At 58.4% G+C, this 26,943-nt stretch overlaps 2 protein-coding genes across 2 annotated transcripts in view; one reads left to right on the top strand and one right to left on the bottom strand.

Moving 5' to 3' along the window:
- Nucleotides 1-20,311, top strand: part of ASB2 (ankyrin repeat and SOCS box containing 2) — a 33,739-nt gene extending 13,428 nt beyond the window's left edge. The window contains exons 3-10 of the mRNA XM_006100514.3: nt 1,583-1,675; nt 4,705-4,871; nt 5,702-5,857; nt 8,193-8,438; nt 11,519-11,690; nt 15,536-16,100; nt 16,919-17,072; nt 19,821-20,311. Coding sequence (XP_006100576.1) covers nt 1,583-1,675; nt 4,705-4,871; nt 5,702-5,857; nt 8,193-8,438; nt 11,519-11,690; nt 15,536-16,100; nt 16,919-17,072; nt 19,821-19,957 — 1,690 coding nt within the window. The 3' untranslated portion in view covers nt 19,958-20,311. The remainder of the gene's footprint in view (nt 1-1,582; nt 1,676-4,704; nt 4,872-5,701; nt 5,858-8,192; nt 8,439-11,518; nt 11,691-15,535; nt 16,101-16,918; nt 17,073-19,820) is intronic.
- A 2,853-nt stretch (nt 20,312-23,164) lies between these two features.
- FAM181A (family with sequence similarity 181 member A) lies at nt 23,165-24,123 on the bottom strand. Its single transcript, XM_023764061.1, has one exon. The coding sequence runs from the start codon at nt 24,041-24,043 to the stop codon at nt 23,165-23,167; it is 879 nt and encodes a 292-aa protein (XP_023619829.1). The 5' UTR covers nt 24,044-24,123.
- Nucleotides 24,124-26,943: the final 2,820 nt, after the last annotated feature.

Below are 26,943 nucleotides of genomic sequence, written 5' to 3'. Positions count from 1 at the left end.
CACCTGGCAGAGTCCTGGTTTCCTCGTCTATAAAAGGCTGTGACATTGGCACCCACCTCCAGCGTTAACGAATGAGGAGTGGGTACCCAGGAGAAAGGAGGTGGTGACAAGTAGAAGGGAGGGAAGGAGGTGACAGTGGTATCAGGGATGAGGATGAGGATGAGGAAGGGGTGACCTAGAGCCCCCCTGAGACAGGCTGGAGCAATGGAATCAGGGGTCCTTCCTTCTCTCTCTGCCCACTCACCCCTCCCATGGTGTCCTGGCCTTGCTGAGGTACTCACAGAGTCTGTAGTCTGGCCTGTCCTGGAAGTATGGGTCCTACTCAGGGTCAAGTTTCTAGCACCTCCATGCCCCACAGGGTGCTGGTAACAATGTCCTCCCCAATCCCATAGACCACCCCCCAGAGGGGTGCCCCCGGTCCCAGGGCTGACCTGTTGGAAGGAGGGCCAGCATGGGCCACGTGTCCCATTCCCACTACAACCCCAGCCAACCAGATTCCTGGAGTGGCCACCGCACCTCCTTTCACCCCTCCCATCTTCAGAATAGCCAGGTGGGGTGGGGAAACTGGGGCTCCGAAAGGCAAAACAATGATAAAATGAACGGTGGACACGATGGAGCACCCCTGTGCGTGGCCCTCTGCTAAGCACTTCACACCGTCCACTCACGGGGACCTCAGCCCTGAGACTAAGGCCCGGCGAGGCTCACCCGCCCGAGGTCATGTGGCCAGAAGGTGCCAGAGCCTGAGTCTGAACCCACATTGGTCCGACTCCACGCCCTGGCCCCTAGGACCTTCCTCTGCATCCTTTTGCTAAAACCTTTATTTATTTTAAAATATTTTTTATTGATTTCAGAGAGGTAGGGAGAGGGAGAGAGATATAGAAACATCAATGATGTGAGAGAATCATTGATCGGCTGCCAACTGGGGATCAAGCCCGCAACCCAGGCACATGCCCTGACTGGGAATCGAACCGTGACCTCCTGGTTCATAGGTCGACGCTCAACCACTGAGCCACCCCGGCCGGGCTGCTGACACCTTTCTACTATACGTTCCCAACCCTGGGACGCAGGCCTCGCTAACGAGGAGCTGGTGAGGTGGGGTGGGGACAAAGACCAGCCTGGTTTCAGCTCCGCTCCCCTGCCCCCTCCCCCATGAAGCTCTTGTCCATCGCGGTGAGGACGGGGCCTGGCCAGCCCTGAGGCTGAGACCCTTTCATCCCGGGACCTGCCGCTGACAGTCTCACATCCTCCCGGGTGAAGAATGTCACCTTGTTTCATATCTGCCTCCTGTGTGGTTGGCTGGGGAAGGGGACCGCAGGAGTGGGGTGAGGTTAACCTCATTGTTGTCTTATATGGTCATTTAAATCTCCCAGGGCTTCCTCCAAGGGCCAAAAATAATCCGAGACACAGCAGCTGTGTCCAGCACAGAGCGGACCGGGCCATCTGCTTTGGTTCAGAGCCCTGCGTCTGTCTGTCAGTCTCTCCCCCTCAAGCTCCCTCTGTCCTCGGACCTGCCTCTGGCCATGACCTGCTTCTCATATGCAGAGTATTTTTCCCTCTTTCGCTCCTGCCCTGCACCCTCCAGGTCCACGGCGCCTCCCGAGAGCGGCTCGGCCCACTTGGGCCTGTTCCAGGGGGTCATGCAGAAATACAACCGCAACAAGGCCTCCCAGCTGGCGTAAGTCACCCCGGGCTGCCCCTGGGACCATCCAGGCTCCTCTCCCAACTGGGGATGGTGGGGGAGAGGGGTGGGAAGCCTGTCCCCAGGCCCCAGGCGGGGGGGGCACTCTGGGGGAGACCTCCCAGGCACACCCCTCCCTAGGGTGTCCCCCTGAGCCCCAGTGCTCCTGCTGAGCTGGGCTTGGTGGTCACAGACTCGGCCCTCAAGCGATGGCCAGGCTGTGACTGATGGATGTGAACGAGCCCTGTGTGCTGGGGGGCTGTGGGCTCTGAATCTGGGGACCCAGCGGGGGAGCCGGCCCTAGAACCTCTGAGGCCCAGAGGGGTTCGGAGGAGCCGGAGCTGATAAGTCAGCCACACCCTCTGTCTCAGTTTCCCCCACCCCTGGTCATCCCTGCGGGGGGCAGGGTTCGTTTCGCTTTGTTGCCTTTATTTGTTAAGTGCCAGGTGCTAAAATCCAGAAATAATCGAGTTACCGATTCCCGGAGGATGTGTTAGCCCGGCACCAGGGTGCTGGGCTAGGTGTGTCCGTGGGAAATAGCTCTGTACCGTTTGCTTCTCTCTCCCCATATGGACCCCAGAAGCAGCTCAAAACAAAAGAAGGGCCATCGCTGGCACCCTGTCCGCTTGCCCGGCTGTGCTGGGGAGAGGGGAGGAGGCCATGGCCGATGTTTCGCTCCTCCTCCCCGGCCCATTGTGAGCCCCCACTTCCGTGGTGCTGCAGGTGGGGTTTTGACTGTGGAGGAGACCCGGGTTCTGGTCTCAGCGCTGCTGAGGTTTCCTGTGACTGCCTGGGATCGCTGTGAGGTTAGAGGACAAAGCCGCCTCCAGGGTCCTGTTCAGGTCCTTAGTTTCTGAGGGCCTGACACCCCAGCGGCCACACCCCTCGGGGCGGGACTTTGGCTGGGCTCACAGAGAAGCCATCCTCGGCTCCAGGGGGAGGACACCAGGCTGGTGGCGGCCTGAGAGTGTTCTCACTATGCCGCCCCCCCCCCCTGCCCCACCCGGGCAAGGCCACAAGAACAGCCGGCCGCCTCTTTCCACTTCAGCCGGGCCCCCAGGAGACCGTCCGGGGAGATGGGACACATACCCTCTGGGGCTGCTCTGGCCGCTCATCAGAGGAACCCGTCAGGGCGGCAGTGATGGCGTTGATGGGGATTCCAGGGCTTATCTGGTCAGTTACCCATCATCCTTGCTGGGTCTGTCACTTAACTGGCATCTAAGCTCCGAAGCTATTAATAACCGAGAGGCTGAGAGTCAGGGGGAAGTTCGCTCTGGCTGGAGGAAGCAGTGGGAGGGTGGAGGGGCTGGCCTGGGAGACCCTGAGGGCCTATCCCAGCCTCGGACAGGGGTGGGGCCCTGTCACTTCTCCACCTGGGAAGTGGGGCCGCGTCTGTAGAATGTTCTCCAGGAGGAGATCTTGGAGTCATAGGCATCATGGTCTTCACTGACTCTCCAAGGATGGGGGGAGGGAGCTCTGGGAATGCATGCGTGATGAATGGATGAATGAATGAATGGATGAATGAATGAATGAAGTCGCTTTAATGAGCCAAGCAAAGAAGTTATCATTTGTATTAGCCCTGGATTCTTTTTGACATTCAGAGTTTTAAATTTATTGATTAGTCAGATTGATTAATCCTTCTAGAACTTAAGTCTTTCAGCTGCTAGAAGTTCTGGGGTGAGGATAAGGGTCAGGAGCAAGAAGAGGGTTGCTGAGTGTAGAGTCTCCCTCGGAGGGTCTGTGCCTTCGTCTCAGAGCTGCTCAAAGCGCAATCGGCTCTAGAGGTGAAGGAGCTGGGCCAGTGTGGGAGTCCTGCACTCAGGGAAGGGGGTGAAGTGTCGCTAACACCGCCCGCGGGGTCAGTCTTCCATCTCTTTGGAGGCCGGCACTGTACACTCCAATCCTCTCGGCGGACGTGGTCTTGGTGTAACACCCAGAGGCAGCCCACTAACAGCCACAGGGACAGGGGGGTCCCCTAATTCTCTTCCAGCCACCAATGAGCCTTGTCTAGAAGGGACCCCGTGTCCAGCTGTGGAAGTGGAGGAGCTTGTCATGTCTCAGCCGTTTCTAGCAGTTTCCCTACATGGCGGGCGTTTGGAGATTAAAGCTGTGAAAACGCCCAGGATGCTCACAGGGGGAGTGAACCTGGCGAGGCTTGATCCGGACCCACGCCCACCTTTGTAGGCCAGTGTGTCCTCCAGATGCCCCAGGGAGGCCATTGCCACAAATGTTTTGAGCAAGATGTAAACAAAATTCCCCAAGAAACAAGCAAAACTCTGATTAAAAAAAAAAAGTCTATCTTTTTGGAAACAGAAGGGATGAAGGTGTGAAATAATTGTTGGGGTTCCCAGGTTCTGAATTCTTCCTTTTTTTCCTTCTTCTCTCTCTCCCTCCCTCCTTCCTTCCTTCCTTCCTTCCTTCCTTCCTTCCTTCCTTCCTTCCTTCCTTCCTTCCTTCTTCCTCTTTCTTTCATTCTTTTTTTCTTTCTTTCTTTCAGCACATATTTATTTAGCACCTATTATGGGCCAGCCACTGATTTGTCCCTGGGAATTAAATCATGTGAAATAAAGAAAGACACAGTAATCATCTTCTGGGAGCTCATAGTCCGGTGGGGGAGACACACAATGGTCAAACAATCATTCAAAAACATGTGAAGGCCAGTGGTTCTATGAGGGCTATGACTGGAGGCAGGGAGAGGCTGACCTGGCCAGGCAGGCCGAGGAAGCGGTGGTGGAGCTGAGGTCTGGAGGGGCCAAGGTCAGGGCCAAGGTCAGGGCCGAGGTCGGGGCCGAGCTCCCAGGGCACCCCTGTGGGTTAGGAAGGATTGTTCTCCTTGTTGCCGAGGACGCTGGCTACAGGGGGTGGAGCACCTGTCCAGACCAGCAGGGACAAGCAGGGCAGATGACCCCACAGCTTGCACCGCTCCTGGCCACCAGCAGGCCCTGCTTCCCCCTGGGAGAGAGGCCGCCTGGCCCAGCCCGTGCCCTCCCTGTGCTCTGAGGAGGCCCCACCCCTCGTTCTCACAGGCCCGTGGACCCGGTGCTAAAGGCCATCAAGGAAGACGATGAAGAGGCCTTGAAGGCCATGATGAAGGCGGGGAGGAACCTCGCCGAGGCCAACAAGGAGGGCTGGCTGCCGCTGCACGAGGCCGCCTACTACGGCCAGCTGAGCTGCCTGAAGGCCCTGCACCGAGGTGAGGCCGCCACTCTGGGAGCAGCCGGTCCTGGGAGTGGGGCTCAGGCGAGGGCTCCTCCTCCGACAGCTTCGTGCTCTTTGCCCCCCAGCCTGGGTGACAGGGCACGGCCAGGTTCACTCCTGAGTTAAAGTCTCCAACTTGGGGGAGGGAAAATGACCTGTCCCCAAACACAACGACCTCCTCTCACCCACCAACCTCTCCGGACCTCCCAGGACAGGAAAGCCTAATTCCTAGAAAAGGAAGGAGTGGGGGTTGGCTTTGGGGACAGCTACTGCCAGCTTGTTCTAGAATGTTCCAGAGGCTGATTTGGTGTGGAAAATACTGCAGCTGTGCCTGTGCCCTCCAAGGCCGTCCCCCACAGCTGTGGGACCCTGGGCGAATCGTGTCTCCTCTCTGAGCCTCGGCCTCCCCCCAAGCCAGATGTGGGTGGGGAACACCTGCTGCAGCACAGTCCCCAGACAGCCCACCGCACTCCAGGGCAGAAACAGCTGCATGAGACCGAGCTTCCAGCAGTGGCCGCTGGGACTGTAAGGGAAGGTCAGGGTCACTCGCAGAAGGAGGAGGTTCAACCAGGGAAGGCTTCCCAGAGGAGGTGGCATCTGAGCTGGATGCATATGACCAGGAAGCTGAAACAGCCCTGTGAAAACTACTGAATCCAGGGCCAAGATGACGAAGGCAGGCTGGATGGTCAACTTAGGCAGATGCCACATAAGTCTGTCCTTGGAATTGGGAGGGAACTCTGACCACCTCTGTGTTGGGGTGGGGCGGGGGGCGGAGGGGAGAGGCAGGTATTTTCCTCTTTGATGAATGCAGTCTGTCCTCCCCAGCATACCCAGCAACAATCGACCAGCGCACCCTGCAGGAGGAAACAGCCCTTTACCTGGCAACGTGCAGGGGACACCTGGACTGCCTCCAATCCCTGCTGCAGGCGGGGGCCGAGCCCGACATCTCCAACAAGTCCCGAGAGACACCTCTCTACAAAGGTGAGCCCCCCTGGTGGGCTTCCCGGAGGAAGAGTCCAGAAACGAGGTGGGCGATTGGGAGCATTGCTCCTGAGGTGCATGCCCCCAGCCCCACGGGGTCTACCTGAAGGGGCAGCCTCACTCGGATGCATGACTTAGGCCACTGATTCTCTCATTCGTGCTTGTAATCGGTCAACATTTCCCAAGTCCTCCCTGGGGTAGGCAGGCCGAGGAGCACTGAGGGCTCAGAATGGAAAGAAGCATCCATGCCTGAGTCTTCCTCACATAACAGTCAGCTCAGGGCGGTGAAGAGCATGGCTCCAGGCACCTGGGAGCACAGGGCAGGGGCCCTGACATGGGGAAGGGCACCCACAGGAGGGTGTACCTGGGCTGAGCCTGAACAGGAGGGATCTGCCAGCTGGACCAGCATGGGAAAAGCACAGGCAAAGACAAAGAGGTGTGAGAGAATTTGTGCCTCTGGGATGCTTAAGAAAACCAAACACCGGTGGCTGCATCAACACATCATCCAAGGACATTGGCAACCCCAGCAAGTGCCCAGAGTCAAAATCCGAATAATCCTAACAGCTGGCATGTACTGAGAGCTTCCTGTAGGCCAGGCACTGCCCTTTATTTACCCTCACATCCATCGACATATGAGGTAGGCACTGCTAGCATACCCATTTCACAGATGAGAGCCCAAGGCACAGAGACCTGCAATGAGACCCAGGATCACAGCCAGGGGCAGGCCTGGGATTTAGACTCAGGAAGGGGTATGACAGCTCCATGCTCAGAACTCCTACCCCATAAAGCATCTGGTCTGTGCCTACATTAGCCTTGGGTCTTGCAAAAGTGAGAGGGCTTCTACACTCAAAACTACAGCAATCCCCCATCTCCCACGTGTCTGGTATCCAGCACCTGGAACATTCTGTAGGCAGCAGACACTGGCTGGCTGGGGACCGGGTCCACTGCAGACCTGCGGTCGAAGTGTCTCCCCCAGAACCCAGGTCCACTGGCCACCACAGCCATCACCTGGACCCTCAGCTGCCCCAGAGAGTGCTCCCAGAATGCTGGGTGGGAGGTCCCAGGATTGGGGGGGGGGTCCCAGGATGCGAGGTGGGAGGTCCTAGGATGTGGGGTGGGAGGTCCCAGAATGCTGGGTGGGAGGTCCCAGGATGGGAGGCAGGGGTGGAAGGTCCCAGGATGCGAGGTGGGAGGTCCCAGGATGTGGGGTGGGAGGTCCCAGGATGCGAGGTGGGAGGTCCCAGGATGTGGGGTGGGAGGTCCCAGGATGCAAGGTGGGAGGTCCCAGGATGTGGGGTGGGAGGTCCCAGGATGTGGGGTGAGAGCTCCCAGGATGTGGGGTGAGTTATAGCCGAAGCTCATGGTCCTGCGTGAGCTCCAACTATGTGCTAAGCACCCTGCTAGAACCTTCCATGCACCACCTCGCTCTGTGCTCCCACAGCATCTTCTCAGGAAGGTTTTGTTACCTCTGCTTTACAGGCGAGGAAACCAAGGCTTCGAGGGATGGGGCGCTTCGCCTGGGGTCCTGTCTGAAACACTACACAGGCAGCCCTGTTCCTTCTCTCAGCCCCCGGCAGAGCCGGAGCAGCCTCCAGGGGTAGTTCACTGGACAAGTGCCCCCGCGCCCTGGTGACAACTCCGGCCAGAGCAAAGAGTGCACTCGGGTCTAGAGAGAGAGGAGGCTTAAAAGGGAGGTTGGGGCAGGTTAAGCCAGACTTGATGAGCTGCCTTCAGGAGATAACTTCTACCCCAGATTAAGTGAGCAGCCCCTGCGGAGGGGCTTTGGCAGGAGTGTGGCCTGTCCTCCTCCTCGGGCCTTGGCAAGGTGGAAGGCTGACGCGGGGAACACTGGGAAGGGACATGACATCAGGCATCCCGGGACACTCCCGGGGACAGAGGTTTGCTGGACCCAGCAACCTGGGTTTGAATCCCAGTTCTGCCCCTTACTGTCTGTGTGACCGCGGACAAGTCACTTAACCTCTCTGTGCCTCATTTTCCTCCTCCGTGCAAAGGGATAACAAGGCCACCTATCTCAGGGCTGGTTGGGAGCATTAAATGAGCTAATCGTGTAAAGTGCTCAGAACAGAGGGCCTGGCACATAACCAGTGCTATACGCACGTCAACAGACATTGATGCTAATCAGTATTACTATTACTTTTAGCTGTCTGTCCCATGCAGACACTGAAACTTAGTGCTGGCCTAGTGGATATTTGTTGAATGAATGGCTGAAGAGTGAGTGAGTGAATGAATGAATGGACAAACAGACGAACGACGTCTTGGCTGGCCAGGTCCCGCCAGGGGCCCTGCTGACCGTCTCGCTTCTCCCTGGGCACAGCCTGTGAGCGCAAGAACGTGGAGGCGGTGAGGATCCTGGTGCAGTACAACGCGGACACCAACCACCGCTGCAACCGCGGCTGGACAGCTCTGCACGAGTCTGTTTCTCGCAACGACCTGGAGGTCATGGAGATCCTGGTGAGCAGTGGCGCCAAGGTGGAGTCCAAGAATGCCTACGGCATCACCCCCCTGTTCGTGGCCGCCCAGAGCGGGCAGCTGGAGGCACTGAGGTTCCTGGCCAAGCACGGTGAGTGCTAAGGATCCCTGGGTTATGGAGTCCCCAGGGGTACAGCTAGGAAGGTCCTCAGAGAGCCACTCCAAGGACAGGCAAGTTTAGGTGTCATCGTGTGGGCAAACTCTGATTATCTTCTTGGAGTGCTGTGTTGAGAGGGTTCTGATGTTGTGTCTAGGCTCAGTGGGAAACCTGTTGAGATCCACCAAGTGATGCCTGAAATTAGGCGTGAACTTCGTGGTGGGGGGTGGGGGTGGAGTGGAACACCAGCCCCATATTGGCGATCTCTAATCTAGCCCAACATCCTTGTTTTACAAATGAGGAATCTGAGGCCCAGAAAGGGGAAGTGAGTTCTCTATAGTCACATAGCAAATTGGTGGGAGAATCAGCCAGACTGTTAGTCTCCTGATACCACAACCACTTCTCCTTCCACCATGTCACACGTCGCGGCCGGAAGGAGACTCAGACAACATTTAGATCACTTCCTCACGTTATAGTTGATGAAACCAGGGACCAGCATAGGAAAGTGGTTTGTTCAAAGGCACCCAGCAAATTAGTGGCAGAGCTGGGATTTGAACTCAGGTCTTTGTACTCTTTGTAAAAAATTGTTTTTCACTTAATGGAGAAAGTAAAACAATATTGCCTATGGCAGATGTCCTTGTGGTTAAAGAGCCTTATATTTTGATCTCCCCCAAGAACACTTTTGATTATTTTTTCTCTTTTGCTGGGAAGTGACCCTCTCTTTAGCAACAGAGAGGCCAGAGGTAATCCAGACCCTGGGGCAGAGTTGGAATACTTTGTTGAAGACCTACTATGTGTCAGACACTGTACTAAGCATGAACACAGATTAGGCCAATGTGGTTTTCTCCATAGCCGTGTCCTCATCCCATTCTACAGATAAAGAGACTGAGGTTCAGAGGTTAAATGATTGGACACGGCCAGAGCCTGGATTCCGACCGCATCCATCTGATCCCAACCTGCATGTTCTTTGCACTCGGCCACCCCACTGGGCCTCAAGAATGGCCTTTGTGGGACTTTGCTCAGATAAGCATCCACTTACCATGTGCCTGAGCAGTTAGGGAAACAGACCCACGGCACTTCCTACAGCCAGGGATGGAGCCTGACGGACCGGCTTGAGAACAAAGGGGCGCAGGCAGGGGCCTGGGAGCCAGGCAAGGAGGCCAGGCCAAGGGCAGGGCCCCAGCGGGCGGGAACCGGCGGACTCTGCACATCTGCGGAGCTCTCCCGCCAATGCTGAGTCAAGGCCTGCTCCCTCTGTGGGCTGAGTCCATCTTTAATCCAAATATTTTTCCTGTGCGAGCAGCCGGCTTGGCCAGCGGGGTCTGAGCTTCCAGGGAGCCCGACTGAGAGCTGGTGTTAGAGCTGCTCGCCCGCTCCCCCTCAGGGGCGGAGGGCCGGACCTGTCCCTGTGCCCAGCCCCCTCCACCCTGGAGAACTGCCATTTGCGGGGCCCCTCCTCTGTGCCGGGCACCAGGCGGCTATAACAGACCACAGACTGGCTGGCTCACAGACAACAGGGGCTGTTTCTCATGGTTCCAGAGATTGGAAGTCCAAGGCCAAGGGCCTGGCAAATTTGGTGCCTGGCGAGGGCCCACTTCCTGGTCATAGACAGCCGTCTTCTCGCTGTGTCCTCACACATTGGAAAAGTAAGAGACTCTCTGGGGTCCATTTAAAAAAAAATTTTTTTAAAATTGATTTCAGAGAGGAAGGGAAGAGAGACAGAAACATCAACGATGAGAGAGAATCATTGATCGGCTGCCTCCTGCACACCCTCTACTGAGGATCCAGCCCACAACCCGGGCATGTACCCCAACCGGAAATTGAACTGTGACCTCCTAGTTCCTAGGTCGACGCTCAACCACTGAGCCGCGCCAGCCGGGCTGGGGTCCCTTTTATTAGGGTACAAATCCCACTCCTGGGGGCTCCAGATTGGAATCACCTCCCAGAGGCCCCACCTCGAACACCATCACTTTGGGGGTGAGGTTTCAACATATGCATTTGGGGGGGCACCGTCTATAGCAGATATTTGCTTCTTCTCGCAGTCTCCCAATCAGTGGGTACCATTATTCCATCAGCAGCCGAGGAAACGAGGCTCCTGCAGGCTGCCCAGGGCCACGGAGGTTGTAAGCCAGGAGACAGACGCTTCAGCCTGTGCTCGGTCCACTAGACCAGAAATCAGTCATCAAAAATGAACCCTCATCCGAAAACCTGAGCTAAGCAGGGGGCCCGAGGGAGGAGCTGTGGTTACCAGACACTTTTGATCTCAGCCCTTCCTGACAGGCTACTGCCTCTCAGTTCCATTTCCTGCCAGAATAAGAGGGGCCGCGAACAGTCCGAGAAACCCAAGCAGTCGGCTCTCCCCATCACCGCCAGGAGATGGAGGGGGTGGAGGAGACTGGGCTGGGGGAGACTGCCACCAGGCCTGCCTCCTCTCCTGTCAGCCTAGAGCAGTGTCTTTTTCAAGGGAGACAGGAAGTAATTCCTCGTTCATTCTTGGAAACGGAAGGCAGAGATTGGGATTTGTTGTTGGGGTTCTTCTTCACTAGGGAGCTCTGTGCTCTCCAAGACCCGCGAGGGCCTTCCTCAAGGCGGGGCCGGGCTCCTTTTACACGGAGAGAGGGGGACGAGCCTGGCCTCTGCCATCAGGCCATCTCCCATGCCTCTGCCATCAGACTATTGGGGTTCAAGTTCTGGCTCTTCACTTACGAGCTGGCGGGTCTGGGGCAAGTTGCATAGGTTCTCTGTGCTTCGTAACACAGAGATGAGAGTCGTGCCGGTCACACGGGGTTGTGTTGTGGATTCCAAGACACGACCATGGAAAGCACGGTGCCCGGCACACAGTAAGTGCTCACCAAATGCCGGCACCGTGTGACAGCTTTTCACCTCCGAGAGGCCTCCGCTCAGGCAGGCAGGCCCCACGTCTCGGGGTTACGGAATGGAGCTGGGGGTCCTCCAGGGGGACCCCTCCTGTCTAAGGACCCAACGTGCCACGGAGGTGAGCACAGCCCAACAGGGACATCCCATCAGGGACAGTGACCCCCCAATCACTCACCGGTCTGCCTCTTCTTCGCCAGGCGCTGACATCAACACGCAGGCCAGCGACAGCGCGTCGGCCCTCTTCGAGGCCTGCAAGAATGAGCACCAGCTGGTGGTGGAGTTTCTGCTGTCGCAGGGCGCCGACGCCAACAAGGCCAACAAGGACGGCATGCTCCCGCTTCACGTCGCCTCCAAGAAGGGCAACTACAGGTCAGCCCAGGCCCGGCCACCACCCCCCAACCCACACGGGGGCGGGGGGGTCCGAATGTCCCTCCCACAGGATGAGGGAGGCTCGGTCAGAGAGGAGGGCACCTTTGGAGGATAGGAGGAAAAGCACTCAGCAGCTGGCCAGCTAGGGCGAATGCCCACAGCAGGGATCCTCAAACTTTTTAAACAGGGGGCCAGTTCACTGTCCCTCAGACTGTTGGAGGGCCGGACTATAGTTTAAAAAAAAACTATGAACAAATTCCTATGCACACTGCACATATCTTATTTTGAAGTAAAAAAACAAAACGGGAACAAATAAAATATTTGTATTTGCATGTGGCCCGCGGGCCGTAGTTTGAGGACCCCTGGCCCACAGCAACAGCAATGACAGTAATAAAGCAAACACTAGCTCTGACCACCACTTCCCATTATGAACTAATTTAGTCCTTTTGATAATTCCACTTTCAATGATCCTTTTAACAAATCTACCAAGGTAGATACTGTTATCTCTGTTTTTCAAATGAGGATGCTGAGACACAGAGAGGTTGAGCGATTTGCCCAAAGTCACACAGCCTATAGGTGGTAGAATTCACCCATCCCCAATGTCACATCTATAGGAATTCCACTCAAGGCACCAGATATGCATCTGGACTTGAGGTTATTTCTGGTGAGGATGCAAGAACAACCTTTAAGGCAATAAGCAATTATGCAAGATGCCTACAATAATACTAATAGTACCAGTCATAATAGCTTTTATTGAGCACTAGCAAGATGAGAGAAGCTTACTTCTCGGGGAGGGACCTGGTGGGAGGAGAGGTGCACAGGTCTGTACACACACACACACACACACACACACACACACGAATTCATGGCATAACGAAAGAGCATTCCACAGTGGTCCTAGGGCACACGGAAGCAGAGCTGTGCTAGAGCTGGTCAGTACCGGCTTGCACGAGCCGACGGTTCACGTTGAGAGCCTGAAACTGGCCGTGGTGAGGGTATTTACACCACAGCAATGGGTGCATGCTACACATCACGGGCTCCTCCAGACAATGTAACTGTGTAGCCCAGTGGAGCAGCGATTTTCAGCCTTTTCCATCTCACCCACACATAACTAATTACTAAAGTTCTGCAGCACACCAAAAAATATGTTGGGTTTTTTGCTGATCTGACATTTAAAAATAGGTATGATTTTGATACATTTACACTAGACGGCTATTGTTGTCTTGGTTTGTGGTCATTTTTCTATGTGACAATCTCAGGGGAAAGAGGTCAGTGCCCCTGACCAAATAGTCAGGTATTGCATGTTTTAAACATTCTTGTGGCACACCGGTTGAACGTCGCTGTGGCAGCAAACCAGGATCTTAGCGTCCATATTGCAGCTGACATATAACAGAGACATACATTTTGGACTCACTTTTGACCTCCTTGTTCTTACACTTGATCTTAGCCAAAAGGTCGAGAAGCGATTGACCTCCTTGTTCTTAAATATTCTTTCTGTTTTACTTCTAATTTATACTATCTTTGCGAGCCATTTAAAACTCTTTCTAAGAAAAGGCAGAATAGAGAACATTTAGTAAATTAAATTAACATGTAGCTAATAAAGCACATTCACAAGCCAGTTGGTATCCCCATGAACTACCAGGGAAACTGAGGCTCAGAACTCGAGGCCTCAAAGGAAATGAGAGGGGAGAGCCTGGGCACAGGCCTCATTCCCCACCCCGCCCCCCTGCAGGAAGCTGGTTGGCTGCCTGTGTCTCCTGCGGGAAATGGTGAGGGTTGGCGTCCGTGTGTCTCAGGTGCGGGGCCTGGGTCACCTGCAGCAGACTTCCAGGTCCCTCCTGGCTGCTGAGTCAGGCCCTGGACAGCAGGGCCCGGGACTCTGCATTTCCAGCGTTCCCTGAGTGATCCTGAGTCGCACTGTGATGAGAACTGGCAGTGTGCATGCTCAGCAAGCTCCACTGTGTGCCTGCCCGTCCTCCTTCACGGAGGACCTGCTTCCTGCTGCAGCTCCCAGCAGCCCCCGGAAACGCTGCCACTCCTGGGGGGGGCGGCCCTCTGTGCCCTGGGAACACCCTCAGGCAGATGCTCCACTGGTGGACCTTTGCTGGCTCCAGCATGAGCATCACATGGGCTCAAGAAGAGGTAATCCCCCCTCCCCCAGCACACACACACACACACACACACACACACACACACACGGCAGGGCTCACACAGTGCAGCTCAGCGGTATTGGCCGCGGAGCGGTCTGTGGGCGGCTGGTTCCTTTGTGAAAGTCTAGTTCACAGTCAAAGTCACCCTGAACACTGACAAAGGTCACAGCACCGTGACCTGGTGACCCAGGACGCCTCCAGGTCTTGAGCAGCAGGGCAGTGTGGTACAATCGCCCTGGTGGCCAAGATGCCAATAGCTACCATTTATTGAGTGCCTACAGGAAGAGGCAGTCCCTCTTCCTGTTCTTTCCCGAGCTTGGGCAGGTTACGGCTGTTAGCAAGCATTTGTTGCCAATGGCCTCAGTCCAGGGTGCGGCCCCAGCCCTGCCTTTGACCAGCACCTCTACAGAGCAAGGTCAGGCCTCCTGTGCCGGCACAAACAGAAATTAGGGGGCAATTAGTCCCTCTGATGTGTGAATTTCCTTTTGAGGTTTTAGGCGCAGATTTTAGGTAAATAAAGCGTTACTGACAATAATAACATTTTCCACTGAGACCCTAGCGGAGGTTGCTGGCATCAGAGTTCCAGGAAGCAAGGAAATCAACGTGCCAGGAGGCAGAGAGGCGTGGGAACGGGCCTGCTGGCACCGCCTTGCCCTGCCATGGCCACCTCCTTGGAGCCCACATGGGGCCGTGAGGTCACCTGTCATCAAGGATTAGCCAGATTAGGGTCTGGAATCATGACAGAAGCTTGTTCCTGCAGGTGGCAAGGGTCCAGGGGAAGACAGCAGAGACAAGGGGTCAAGAGTGCTGGGGCCAAGCCCCCAGAACTGCTTTACGACCCTTGATTAGTCACTTCATTTCTCTGAGCCACATCAGTTGAAAGGGAGCCACAGACCTGCTCTGGCTACCCCACAGGGCTGCAGGGAAGGTAAAACGGGACAAGCAAGTAATGCATCCTGAAGCAGGCGAAGCCCCATGACATACCTGCTGCACAAAAAGTAAGGGGGTGGTTCAGAGTGTGGCCCTCTCTCTAGGGGGAATGGGACTACCTGCATTCAAATCCTGGCTCCGTCACTTACTGGCTGTGCATCCTTGGGCAATTCACATACCCTCTCTGGGCTTCTGCTTCCTCATCTGTAAAGGAGGATAATACTAGCACCCACCTCACAGGGCTATTGGGAGGGTGTAACAGATTAACGCAGGGCAAGTGCTGAAGGCAGTGCTGATAGTACTAGTAGTTAGTACACGTTGGTGGCAGTGACGTGCTGATTCAGCGGGAGACAGCTGCCCAGGGATCTCCAGCCTCAGCAGGGGCTGACCAACCCACCCCAGGCCACAGGCAGAGCAGAGAGCCTGGGAGAGGCTGGAGTCAGACTTCAGCATTAGAGGCATTGAGACTTACAGGAGAGGGGGCACCCTGTCCACCTCATGGCCACCCAGCTCCACCGCTTACTGGCTATGTGACTTTGGGAAGGTGGTTGAAGCTCTCTGAGACTCAGTTTCCCTCTCTGTGAAGTGGGGATAGCAGCAGACCCACCCTTCCAAAAGGAGTAACTGTGAAGGCTGGCCGGCTCCTCAGCGCCCCCTGCTGGTAGGCCCGCGCCTCCCTATATAGAGTAGTTGTGAGTGGCCGAGCCTGGTCCCTCAGCGCCCCCTGCTGGACCGTGACCCGCGCGTGCGCGCTCCGCCTTGCAGGATCGTGCAGATGCTGCTGCCGGTGACCAGCCGCACGCGCGTGCGCAGGAGCGGCATCAGCCCGCTGCACCTGGCGGCCGAGCGCAACCACGACCACGTGCTCGAGGCGCTGCTGGGCGCGCGCTTCGACGTGAACGCGCCGCTGGCGCCCGAGCGCTCGCGCCTCTACGAGGACCGGCGCAGCTCCGCGCTCTACTTCGCCGTGGTCAACAACAACGCGTACGCCGCCGAGCTGCTGCTGCAGGCGGGCGCCGACCCCAACTGCGACGTCATCAGCCCTCTGCTCGTGGCCATCCGCCACGGCTCCCTGCGCATCATGCAGCTGCTGCTGGACCACGGCGCCAACATCGACGCCTACATCGCCACGCACCCCACCTCCTTCCCCGCCACCATCATGTTCTCCATGAAGTACCTGTCGCTGCTCAAGTTCCTCATGGACCTCGGCTGCGACGGCGAGCCCTGCTTCTCCTGCACCTACGGCAACGGCCCGCACCCGCCCGCCCCGCCCCCGTCCAGCAGGTTCAACGACGTGCCCGCCTGCGACAAGGCGCCCTGCGTGGTCCAGGTAGGGGGTGGGGACGCCTGGGGACGGGGCCAGGCCAGCATGCCTCGGAGGCGGCGGCGGCGTGGGCTCGCAGTGAATGCCTTGGGAGGGCGTGTGGGTTAGTAGTTAGTGCGCTTTAGTGGCAGTAGAACCGGGTGGTTAGAAGGTTTCAGAAGCAGCAGAACTTAGTGGTTCACACGAACAATTAAATCCTTTCTGGTCCGCTGTCTTGGGGAATTTCAGGAAGGAACAGTGGGGCCGGGGGCTGGTGGGGAACTCTGCAAAAACCAGAGGTCATCACCCCCAGCAAGCCTGTGGCTGGAAACGGGGGTTGAATGACCAGGATCCGGATGGAGGCGAGAGCAGGTGGGTCTGAGGTCAGGCGAGATGCAAGGTCAGATCAGGACCTGTCCATGGTGGTGACCTAAGAAGTCAGAACTTAACATGAACAGGAAGGTAGAACACCCGGCTCTCGGAGATCATTACAGTGGCTAACGGCCGTCATTGATGGGCCACCTGCTGTGTGCAAAGAAGGTGATGTTCATACTACTTTCATTCTCATAAACCCCTGAAGTGGGTGTTATATACCCATTTTCTAGATGAGGAAGTTGAGGCTTAGAGAGGTGATGCCACTGGCCTAAGTTGCCCACAGCCCATTTCTGGCAGCAGAGGCCTGTGTGGATGAGAGGAGGGAACTGGATCCTAGCTGGGTGTACCCAGTGTCTGTCCTCGGACATGTCCCCTGCCCTGGCCAGCCTGAGGCCGCCACCTGCCGGATGAGCTGGCGGAGGCGGTGCCCTTGTCCTGGGCGTCCCAGCTCGGTGTGCGCTCCCTTTCAGTTCTGCGAGATCCTGTCTGCCCCCGAGGTGAGCCGCTGGGCGGGGCCCATCATCGACGTCCTTCTGGACTACGTGGGCAACGTGCAGCTGTGCGCGCGGCTGAAGGAGCACATTGACAGCTATGAGGACTGGGCCGTCATCAAGGAGAAGGCAGGTAGGGCTGTCGCTGCTGCTGGCAGGTCTCGCTGCCTGACTCGGGCCCCGGGCTGGGGGCCTGTGACTGTTACTAACACTTGGTGACCACCTACTCCGTGCCAGGCTCTGTGCTGTGAGGCACATACAGTGTCTTCGTGATTCTTTGTTTTGTAATTGAGGAGACTGACCCGCGGAGACGATGTCACCTGGGCCAGGGTCTCACCGCTAGTCAGTGGCAGGGCTGGGATTCAAATCCAGGTTTGGCCCACTCGAGTCTTCCACTGAGTCTTTCCAGGATGTTTTAAACCAGTGGTTCTCAACCTTCTGGCCCTTGAAATACAGTTCCTCACGTTGTGACCCAACCATAAAATTATTTTTGTTGCTACTTCATAACTGTAATGTTGCTACTGTTATGAATCGTAATGTAAATATCTGATATGCAGGATGGTCTTAGGCGACCCCTGTGAAAGGGTCGTTTGACCGCCAAAGGGGTCTCGACTCACAGGTTGAGAACCACGTTAAACAGCTCCAGCTCCCTAAGGGATAGCGGATATTCAGAACAAGTTGTCCATGTTTGTGGGCCGCTGAGAGGCAGTACGGTGAGGTCCAGGAAAGAACGATGGCCTAGAGTGCAGGGTGCATATGAAACACACGGACATCTTATTAAAAAAAGCAGAAGCTGGCTCAGCAGGTCTGGGCAGGGCCTGAGAGCCTGCATTTCAGCATGCCGCCAGGCGGTGCCAGCGCTGCTGGTCTACAAACCCACCTGGAGCAGCGCTGGTGTAGGAGGCAGGCCCCCTGAACCCCGAGCCAGGAGCTTGCTAGGTGGCCGTGGGCCTCAGCATCCGCATCTGAGCAGAGGAGCTTGGGCGTGTCCCGCCCCCTTCAGCTGCGCCAGCCTGAGGTGCCTGCAGGGGCGTGATGTCCCTGGTGCAGTGAGGTGGGGTTTGGCCAGGGTCCAGCTGCTGTGTGCAGTGTAGACAGGGCAGCCTGGCTAAGCCAGTTTGAGAATCCCTCTTAAGCATCAGAGAGCTCACGGGGCAGGTGAGACGGCAGAATCAGTGGGACTGGGTGCTGACGCCAATGAGAATTGGGTGCCTGCCCAGAGGAGTTCGGCTGCCCCAGCCTTTCTTTGGCTCCGAGGGGCTGCCCCAGCTCTGCCCAAGCGTCAGTCCTGTGGCACAGAGACTGACAGGCAGCCAGTGGTACTGTCCCACCGCTGCTGCCTTCCCCAGTGAGACTGCGCTGGCACGTTGCCTGTCCAGGTGCCCCCGTCCCAGTGCCCGACTCTGACTTGCCAGGCTCCTCCTTGCTCCCCACACCCCTTTGCACCTAAATCTACTGCAAGAGTTTGCATTTGGACAAATGCCTGGGAAGCACTTGAATTGAGACCCTTGATAAAGTTCCTGGGCCGGCGGCAGGGGGAGGATGGCATTGATGGGCACAGCTCTGGATGCTCAATCAGCTTTCACTGGGTTCACGAGTCATTGGTGACTGTCACCATGACCCTCCGCGGCCGCCCGAGAGCGGAGCAGTCCCTGCTTCCATGTTGGCCTTGCCCCTCACTGTCCCCTCCCCCTCTCCTCCCTAGAGAAAGCTAATCCCTTACAGCTAGACAGCGTCCCAGGGAAAATGAGCAGAACCGAACACCTAGTAACAGGTAGGACAGATAGTTCCTAACCAATACCTGCTCGGTGGCCTTAAAGCCGACCCTCCACCTGCAGAACACCCCCCCTGTGCCTTTTCGTTCAAGGCTGCGATGCTGATGTCGTTATTCACGAGGAAGGGTGGACAGAGGCTCTGAGAGGTGGCCTGATATGCCCAGCGCCTCCTAAGTTATCCAGGCCACCAGCCCAGTCCTGGTGGTCCCGTGTCCTCGGCCTCACCAGTGGCCTTTTGCCTCCCTCCCCCCCCCCAAGTTCAGTCTTCACCCAGCTGAGAAAGGGGCCAAGCTCCCCAGAGGGCAGGCTCTGTCCTAAGGGAGAGCGAAAGGCAGTGGAAGTGTCAGAAGTGCAGCGACGGCACCTTCTCACCTAGTGAGGCAGCCCCGCAGCTGCCTGGCCTCTGTCCTCCCCCACGTTCCCTCTGTGTCCCGTCTTCCCTGGGCGGCCAGGGCCTCCTTGGCCTGGCACTGATGTTTCCTCTGCTTGGAATGCCCCTGCCTCCCTTCCTCGCCTGGCAAATGCCTGCCCAATTGTCAAGTCCCCCCTCAGATGGCAGCGTATGGTGTGAAAGCCTTCGGCAAAGGTCCCTGGCCGCCACCTCGCTGCCTCAGGCCTGACCACAGAGCCAGGCACAGCGAAGGGGTCAGCATGCGTTTGCTGAATGAGTAAATGAATGGCCTTCTTTGATTCAACAAACACCTTCCCTGTGCCAGACCTTGTGCCCGGGGCTGAAATAAATGACCCCATTACTAGTCGTATCGGTCCCTGTTTTTAGCTCACAGCCCATCCCCCCCACCAGCTTAGACCACTCACTGTCCTTCATTCACTGAGGAGCCATCCTCGGGGGCCTCTGGGGCGAGGCACCAGGTGCGATTCTGGAACCTGGAACCTGCTGGGAGCTGTCCAGTCCCTGCCCAGTCCCTGCCTGGTCTCTGCACCACCTGGAGCCCGAGCTGAATGGCCTGCACAGAGGCTTTTAACAGCTCAGGTTCCTTAGCCTCTTGCTAAGGGCTGTGTTGAGGGTCCAGGCTGTGTATGCAGAGGAAGAAGCAAACCCTTTGCAGGTTGCAGATGACAGGTCAGCATCTCTGTCCTTTTCCCAGAACCGCCGAGACCTCTGGCTCACCTCTGCAGGCTGCAGGTTCGAAAGGCCATTGGCAAATACCGTCTAAAACTCCTGGACACGTTGCCGCTCCCAGGCAGGCTGATTCGGTACCTGAAGTACGAGAACACCCAGTAACCAGGGCGTGTGGAGAAGGAGTGCTCCTCAGACTGTTTCACTGAATCTCAGGACGGCGGGGTCCCCGAATCCAGGGGACCTGGTGATGGGCGGGGCTGGGGCTGCTCCCCCTGAGCTGGGGCAGCCACCGTGACCTCACCGGGTCTCTGGGCCAGAGCTGTGCCCAGAGCAGAGAACGGAATATGTCGAGGAGGAGGAAAATCTTGTTTCTTTGCAAATCGACGAGTAGATCCCAGACCTTCTCTGCCATCAGGAAGGGCAGGAACTTCCGTTCTGGGACGGGCGGCTGGCGGGGGAGAACGTGGGGCGGGGGCGCTGGAGCGCTCAGGGCTGCGTGTGCCTTTCTGGACAACTTCACTGTGGAGCTGGCCCTGCCCCTGCCCCTCTGCTCTGTGAACCCCTCCACAGGTATGGCCTGTTGGGGGGCTGGGGAGACCCTCGGGCCCAGAGGGCTTCCTGGTACAATAAATGTTGCACAGATGCCTCCTTGCCCAGAGTGGTCCCTCTCACCAGACGCACCAGGGCCTGGGGCCCTCAGCCCTGCTTGTGGTGGGAGTGTGGGCGGGGTGGGGGCTGGGGCCAGGGCACACGGGTCTCCTTGGTTTGGCTGCCCCAGTCCCCATGTGGCTCTGTGGGGTGAGGCAGGCAGGAGCTGCCGGCCACCTTCGATGGTGCAGGTGAGAAAGCTGAGTCCCCTGCGCTGAGACCAGCGCGCCCTGTTTCACGCACACTGCGGGGGCTCCCGGAGTTCTCTTCCCCCGTGTGACAAAAGCATGGAGGGGACCCAGGGCAGGAGAGCCTGTGCCGGCTGCCCCGGGATCTGGAAGAGCCTTAGGCCAGGTCACACCTGGTTTCAGGCCTGGGAAAGCAAATGGCTGGGCAGGTGTGGGGTGCCATGGTTGTACGCCCTTCTCTGCCTCTAGCTCGCTCCTCTGGGGCCTCGGGTTTCTCATCACTGTGGCCCTGGTGGCCTTGCCAGCTCCTACATACGGGCTTTTCAGAGAACCAGTCAGTCCCAGGGTCTGCCTGGAGAGGGAAAGCCTTCCGAGCAACACGTTAGAGCCACGGCCAGAGGGGAGTCAGCAGAACTGTGCCCACTCCCTCGTGGCGCAGCGGGGCCCGGCACACACAGCGAGTCCCTGGGGTTCCAGCCCCGAGTGCTTGGCCACGGTCCCACGCTGCCTTGGTCCAGTGGTCCTGAAAAATCCACGGAAACCCGGTCCTCCCAGACTGAGGATGCTCCACCCTGGTGGGCGGGGGGGGGGGCAGTCAGTGATGGGCTGGAGCAGAGAGATTTCAGGTGCAGTTGGTGTGGGGCTGGCTGTCAGGCAAACGCTTCATCTCTGGCCACATTAGGTCTCAGAGGGTCCGAGCAGGCAGGGCGGTCTAGTGAGACCCCCCTGGAGAAGGGGAGGTTGAGAGGGAGGTGGGAGGCGCAGGGAAGGAGGGCTCAGCCACTGCCCATTGGCACTGCTTACTTATAGGATGTGGGACCCTGGGCTTGGGATGTCCTGGTGCCACATTTGCGTTCTTGGATTTTCTTTCTTTTTAAAAAATATATTTTTATTCGTTTCAGAGGAGAGAGGGAAAGAGAGAGAGAAACATCAGTGATGAGAGAAATCACTGATGGGCTGCCTCCTACACCCCCCACACAGGGGATTGAACCCAAAAGCCGGGCATGTGCCCCGAAGGGGAATTGAACTGTGACCATTGAACTGTGACCTCCTGGTTCATAGGTTGAAGCTCAACCTCTGAGCCACACCGGCCAGGCTACTTTCTTTATTTAAAAAAATCTTATTGGAGAGAGAGAGAGAGGAGAGAGAGGAGAGAGAGAGAGAGAGAGAGAGAGAGAGAGAGAGAGAGAGAGAGAGCGCTCCCAGAGCTCCATTGTTTCTCAGGGCTGGGGGAGGTTGGATGGCCCAGTCCACAGCATCACTGAAATACCAGCATGGCAGGACCTACAGACACTGCCCGATAACCAGGAGAGGTGGCCTTCGGTTGTGCAGCTTTTCACCACTTGGGGAGCAGTACTCGCATCATCCCCACATCAACCCGCGAAGCAGGCCTATTTTCAATCACATTTTTCCAATGAGGAAATTTTGGCACAGAGAGGTTGAGTAACGTTTCTAAGGTCACACAGCTAGTAGGTGGCAGAGCCCCGATTAGTGCTTTTTACATTCTGCTTTACTGTGTGCAGGGGCTGAGCCTCATCAGAATGGATCCACACGCTTGTTACTGGCCCCCTCCCTGCTTAAGACCAGAGCAGCTGAGGGGAGGGTCCTGGCTGAGGACTCGCTGTCCACGCTGCCTGTGCCGCACAGCCTCTGTGGCTCTGAAGTCCTCCAAGACCAGCGGACACAAACCACTCCCCAGTGTGGGCTGCCCGTCCATGTGGATGGGCCTTAGGGGGGCCCTGGGGTACAAATGGGCAGGTGGGAGAGTCCCTTAGCCATCGCTAATCCGGGAGCCTCGCGTTAGGAAGGATTCTGAGTCCCAATAAAGTGGAAGGCACCACAGAGGGACCATTGCCCTCCCACCCCCCTTCTGCAGGTGGCGCCAGAAGGCCTGAGGGGAGGTCCAGCCCCACGTCCCACGCAGGACACAGCTCCGCCCCCTGGCACCATCCTCCCCGGTGGCTCGTCCCCCCTCCCTCCTTCGAATTGAGCAGTTGGCCTCCAGTGCCCCCTCCCACTGCTGGCCTCCCCCCGCTGTCACCTCCATGAGCAGCCCTCCTCCTGGGTGCAGCCAGCACTTCTTAGGCCTGGGGACCATTCAACTTCATGAGACCCAAGGTGTGGAAACTGCAAAAGAAACGCCTTTATTCTTTAAACCTTCTTAATATTTACAAAGAACAAAAATAACAGAACTGAGATTGGCTTACAGAGTGGGCGGCAGAATAACAGATGTGTAACTCGGGCTTCGGGGGTGGCTGGCCGACCAGGGCGAAGCCCCGAGGTCTGCACAGGGACGGGGGATGATCCGTCGGGCTCTGGCCTGGAGGGGGACCCGCTGAGCCCGGCCCCGCAGCTCCCAAGGCGACGGCCTGAGAAGGCCGGACCCGATCCCGCCCTCCCCACCCCGCACACATATAAAGGGAAGGTTCTCAAGAGGCCACACCACACCGCTGCCCGGCCCCCTGCTCACAGGGGAGCTCCTGGGGCCCCACACGCCCGCAGGCCGGAGGCGGGAGCGAGGCCCGCAGCCCCGCTAGAGGTAGCCAAAGACGTTGAAGATGGGCGGGGGCATGGCCGGCTTCGTGGGGATGGGCTTCAGGACCACGGGCCTGTGTACCTTCTGCCCCGGGCCATCCACATCCTTGGCCAGATGGGCCAGCTCCCCGGGGGAGGCCGGGCTTTTCCTCCACAGGCCCAGGCTGGGGACGGGGCCCGGCGGCAAGGCCCCTGGAGGGCCCGGGTAGATGGGCTGTCCATGGTACTGGAAGGGGCAGCAGCTCCAGGCATTGACACGGCCCACCAGGGAGACCCCAGGCAACTTGGGTGGCTCCTTTTCAGCCAGCGCCCTGGGGGACATGGGGATCAGGGCCATGTCGGGCCCGAAGAGCTCCAAGCCCCTGCAGTGTTTCTTACACTCGTAGGGAGGTCCCTCTCTGGGGCCCAGGACCCCCTCCAGCGCCACGGGGTAGCTGTGGGTGGGCCGCGGCTCTTCCCAGAAGGAAGCGGGCAGCTGTCTTTTCCTCATGGGCACCTGGCCAGGCCTGGCAGCTCCTGGGTTCTGCCCCTGTAGGGTCTGCTCCCTAGAGAGACACTCCTCCCTGTAGGGGTTCCCCAGGGCCTTCTCCTTGCAGTCCCCACCACCGCTAGGGCTGGCGTCAGGGCCGGGATTGAGGGGCAGCCTCCCCGGGCGGTCCTCAGGCCCCCTTCTCAGGGGAGGCTCGGCCCCTCGGCCCGGGAGGCCCCGCGGCAGCCGCGAGTACTTCTGGGAGAAGCGTTTGAGCTGCTTCTGCAGGTACTTGCGGTGGTCCACAGAGCGGCGGCAGGGCGCCGACTTGTCCAGAGCCGCCTTGATGTCACTGGAAGCCAGATTCACAAAGTTCAGCAGCATCTTCACGTCACTGTCGGATGCCATCACCAGGGGGGCCACTGCACCGGGCTTTCCATGAAGAGGGCGGTCTGCTCGTGGCGGGCCGCTCCAGGGAAGGGCACCGGGCTGACCTGGGGGACACACCGGCCGTTGGAGTCTCTCCAAGCCACCAACTCAGCCCCCGCCCCCAAAGGCCACGTGGCTGCAAACAGTGGCCCCGGCCCCGGCCCCCCTCCGCCCCTGACAGTCCCGGGCAGTGGGACACCCATTTCAGCGTGTCCTGAGCATCGGGGATGGGCCAGGCTCAGACACCTTCGTCTGCTGGGGTCGGCTGCCCTCTCCCTGCAGCTGAGGCTCAGAGAGGTCAGGTGACTTGCCCAAGGTGACCCAGCCACACGTGGCATTGCTGGGGCTGGAGTACAGGTCCCCTCGCTCCCAGCCCACTGTCTCCCACGCACCACGCTGCCAACGTGCACACTGGCCAGCCAGGTTTTTCTTTTCTGAGCAGAGGTGACTGCTCCACTCCCAAGCCAAGCCCCTGTCTCCCTGGTGGCGCCCTCCCCCTCCCGCCCCCGCCCCAGCCCTGGGAGCGGCAGCCCCCCTCCTCGGCCCCCACGCTCCACCCCCAGCTCTCCTGCAGGACGGGGAGGACCCCTGTCTGGCACTCCAGCGCAGGCCTGCCTGGCGGGCTGAGCTCAGGCTGTGGCAGCGGGAACACCCCTGCAGAAGCATCTGCAGCAATTTCATGCCTCCTGGGCCACCTCCCACAGCCCCTCGCCCCTCCCCCGGGCCCCAGCCGGCCCCACGCCCCCACCCCGTTGGGCCCAGCCGCCTGGGCCTCCACACTGACCGAGGGTGCGGGCCCGGCCGGCCAACGTGGCCCGGCTGGTTCCCGCCGCAGACCTGGGTCAGGCCCGCGCGGCCTGCGAGCTCCGGTTGTCCGGCTGGAAGCAGTTGTGCCGCCCTCGAGTGGGCTGAATGGAGGACAAGTCCCCAGAGCTGGGGGGCCCCTCAGGCCAATCAGGAGCGCCTCTCCAGATACAAAGCATCCCAATCAGGCGGCAGCGCCCCGTTCCCACATTCTTTGCCGTCACAAATTGTCACCATGGGGACCATCACAAAAAAGACAGCTCCCAAATGCAATCATTTCCCGGTAAATTTCTACCCTCAGCCCCTCTCCCCCCCTCGGCCTCCACGCCCTCCTCCCCTTGACCTCGGTTCCCTGGTTTCTCGAGGGGGTGAGGGGTGTGTTTAAAAAGTCCGGGACTGAGGCGGGGCTGGGCCCAGAGACGGCCTGGCCCTCCTCCCCACAGGCTCCGGGCCCGGCCCGCGGCTGCCATGCTCCAGTGCAGACAATCGGACGGACGGGTGAGCCGGGCAGGCGGCCTTCCCCGCCGTCCTTGAGTGCTGAGTGGCTCTCTCCTCTCCTCTCTCTTTCCCCACCCCGCTCCCCGAGGCAGGCCTGTGAGGGCCGGCCGCACACTGGTGTGGGCAAAGGTAGCGGGGAAGGACTCTCTAACGAGGGGCTGGGATATCCATGGGAAGGCAGCCGCAGCTCTCAGGAATCTTGTCTTTATGTTTGCTTCCTCAATTGAGCGGCACAAAGCCTGAATTGCCCATTCAGTGCGGCCGGACAAAAGGTTGGGCGTTGCACGGTCCCCTTGCATTTGTAGTCAAACAGTTAGGGACTTAAATCGAGTCGTCATGATGGAGAAAGAGGTGGACAAAGCCCATAGAATTGCCATCAGCAAACATTTTCCTGTGTCATATTAGCCAGTCTCCATGGCTCCCCCTGGCCCGGGGACAATGGCACAAGTTTGCACACTTGGCTACTGTCACCGTGCCAACGCCGGCGGGGCCACAAGCAGGGCCGCGCTGAGCGAGCAAGGGAGCCCAGGGGCGGCCGTGGGCCCTGCCCACCAACTGGCCAGAGGGAAGGTGAGGCCAGCGGCAGAGGAGGCTGCCTGGGAAATGTGGATGGGCGAGGCCTCCGTGCCAGCCAGCCTGGTGGACCCCCTATACCTCCTGCCTGTCCCCCCCTCCTCTCCTCCCTCTTCCTTCCCTTCTCTTTTTTCTACCACCTCCTCCTTCTGTGCCCTGGCTGGCCAAATGGTTGGTGCTCTATACACCAACCCACACCTTTGCACCACCACCTGAAATGCCAGGGACTCCCGTCTGAAGCGCCCCTCCCAGACTGGGAGCACTGACAGGGAGGGGCCAGGCTTTACCCGGGAGTGATGGTTCCACCCCCTCCTGCTGGCCAATAGACAGCTGCTACCGCAGGGGACGCCTGCCCGCAGTGACAGGGCTCCAAGCCACCTCCCCCTCTGGCCTGAGGGTCCCTGCAGGCAAAATGAAGGGCTCAGGCAGAGAGAGCCCATCCTGGGGAGTGGTGGTCGTATTCTCCACGCCCCGTTTCCCTGCTGTGGGGGTGGGGGAAGCGTGGACTGAGATGGAGGTGACCTTGAACTGGAGCATCCTGGGTCATTGGCCACCACAAGGCCTGGAGAGCGTGGCCCCTGTTCACAGGAGCCTGTACATGGATGAGCGCCAAACCGTTGTGGCCTTAAGCCCCTGAGTGCTGGGGGTCACTTGTTTCTGCAGCAGAACCCAGCCCACCCTGACCAGTGCAGGCAGGAAGCATCCTTTCCGCCCCAAACCACTGCGCACACGCTGCTGGGGACAGTGCCGAGGTCATGGGGTTAGGCTGGCACATCTCCCATCACGGCTCCGGCTGCCTCCTGACACACCCAGCCCCCCTGTGTGAGCTCCAGGAGGGCTCTGCCTCTCCAGCGACTAGAATGGCTTTGGCCCAGAGCAGCCCTTGCGGTTGCTGAGTTGGTACTTGATGGCCCGTCGTCTGTGTTTCTCTGGGACTGTGGGTGCCTGGAAAGCAGGAGGCCCTGCTTCCCAACTGCATCCCCTGCACCAGAGCAGGGCTTCTA

The sequence above is a fragment of the Myotis lucifugus genome, unplaced genomic scaffold, assembly GCF_000147115.1.
Source record: "Myotis lucifugus unplaced genomic scaffold, Myoluc2.0 scaffold_316, whole genome shotgun sequence".
Classification (NCBI taxonomy): Eukaryota; Metazoa; Chordata; class Mammalia; order Chiroptera; family Vespertilionidae; genus Myotis; species Myotis lucifugus.
Note: the sequence above shows the minus strand (reverse complement) of the source record. Positions and strands in the feature narration are given on the sequence as shown.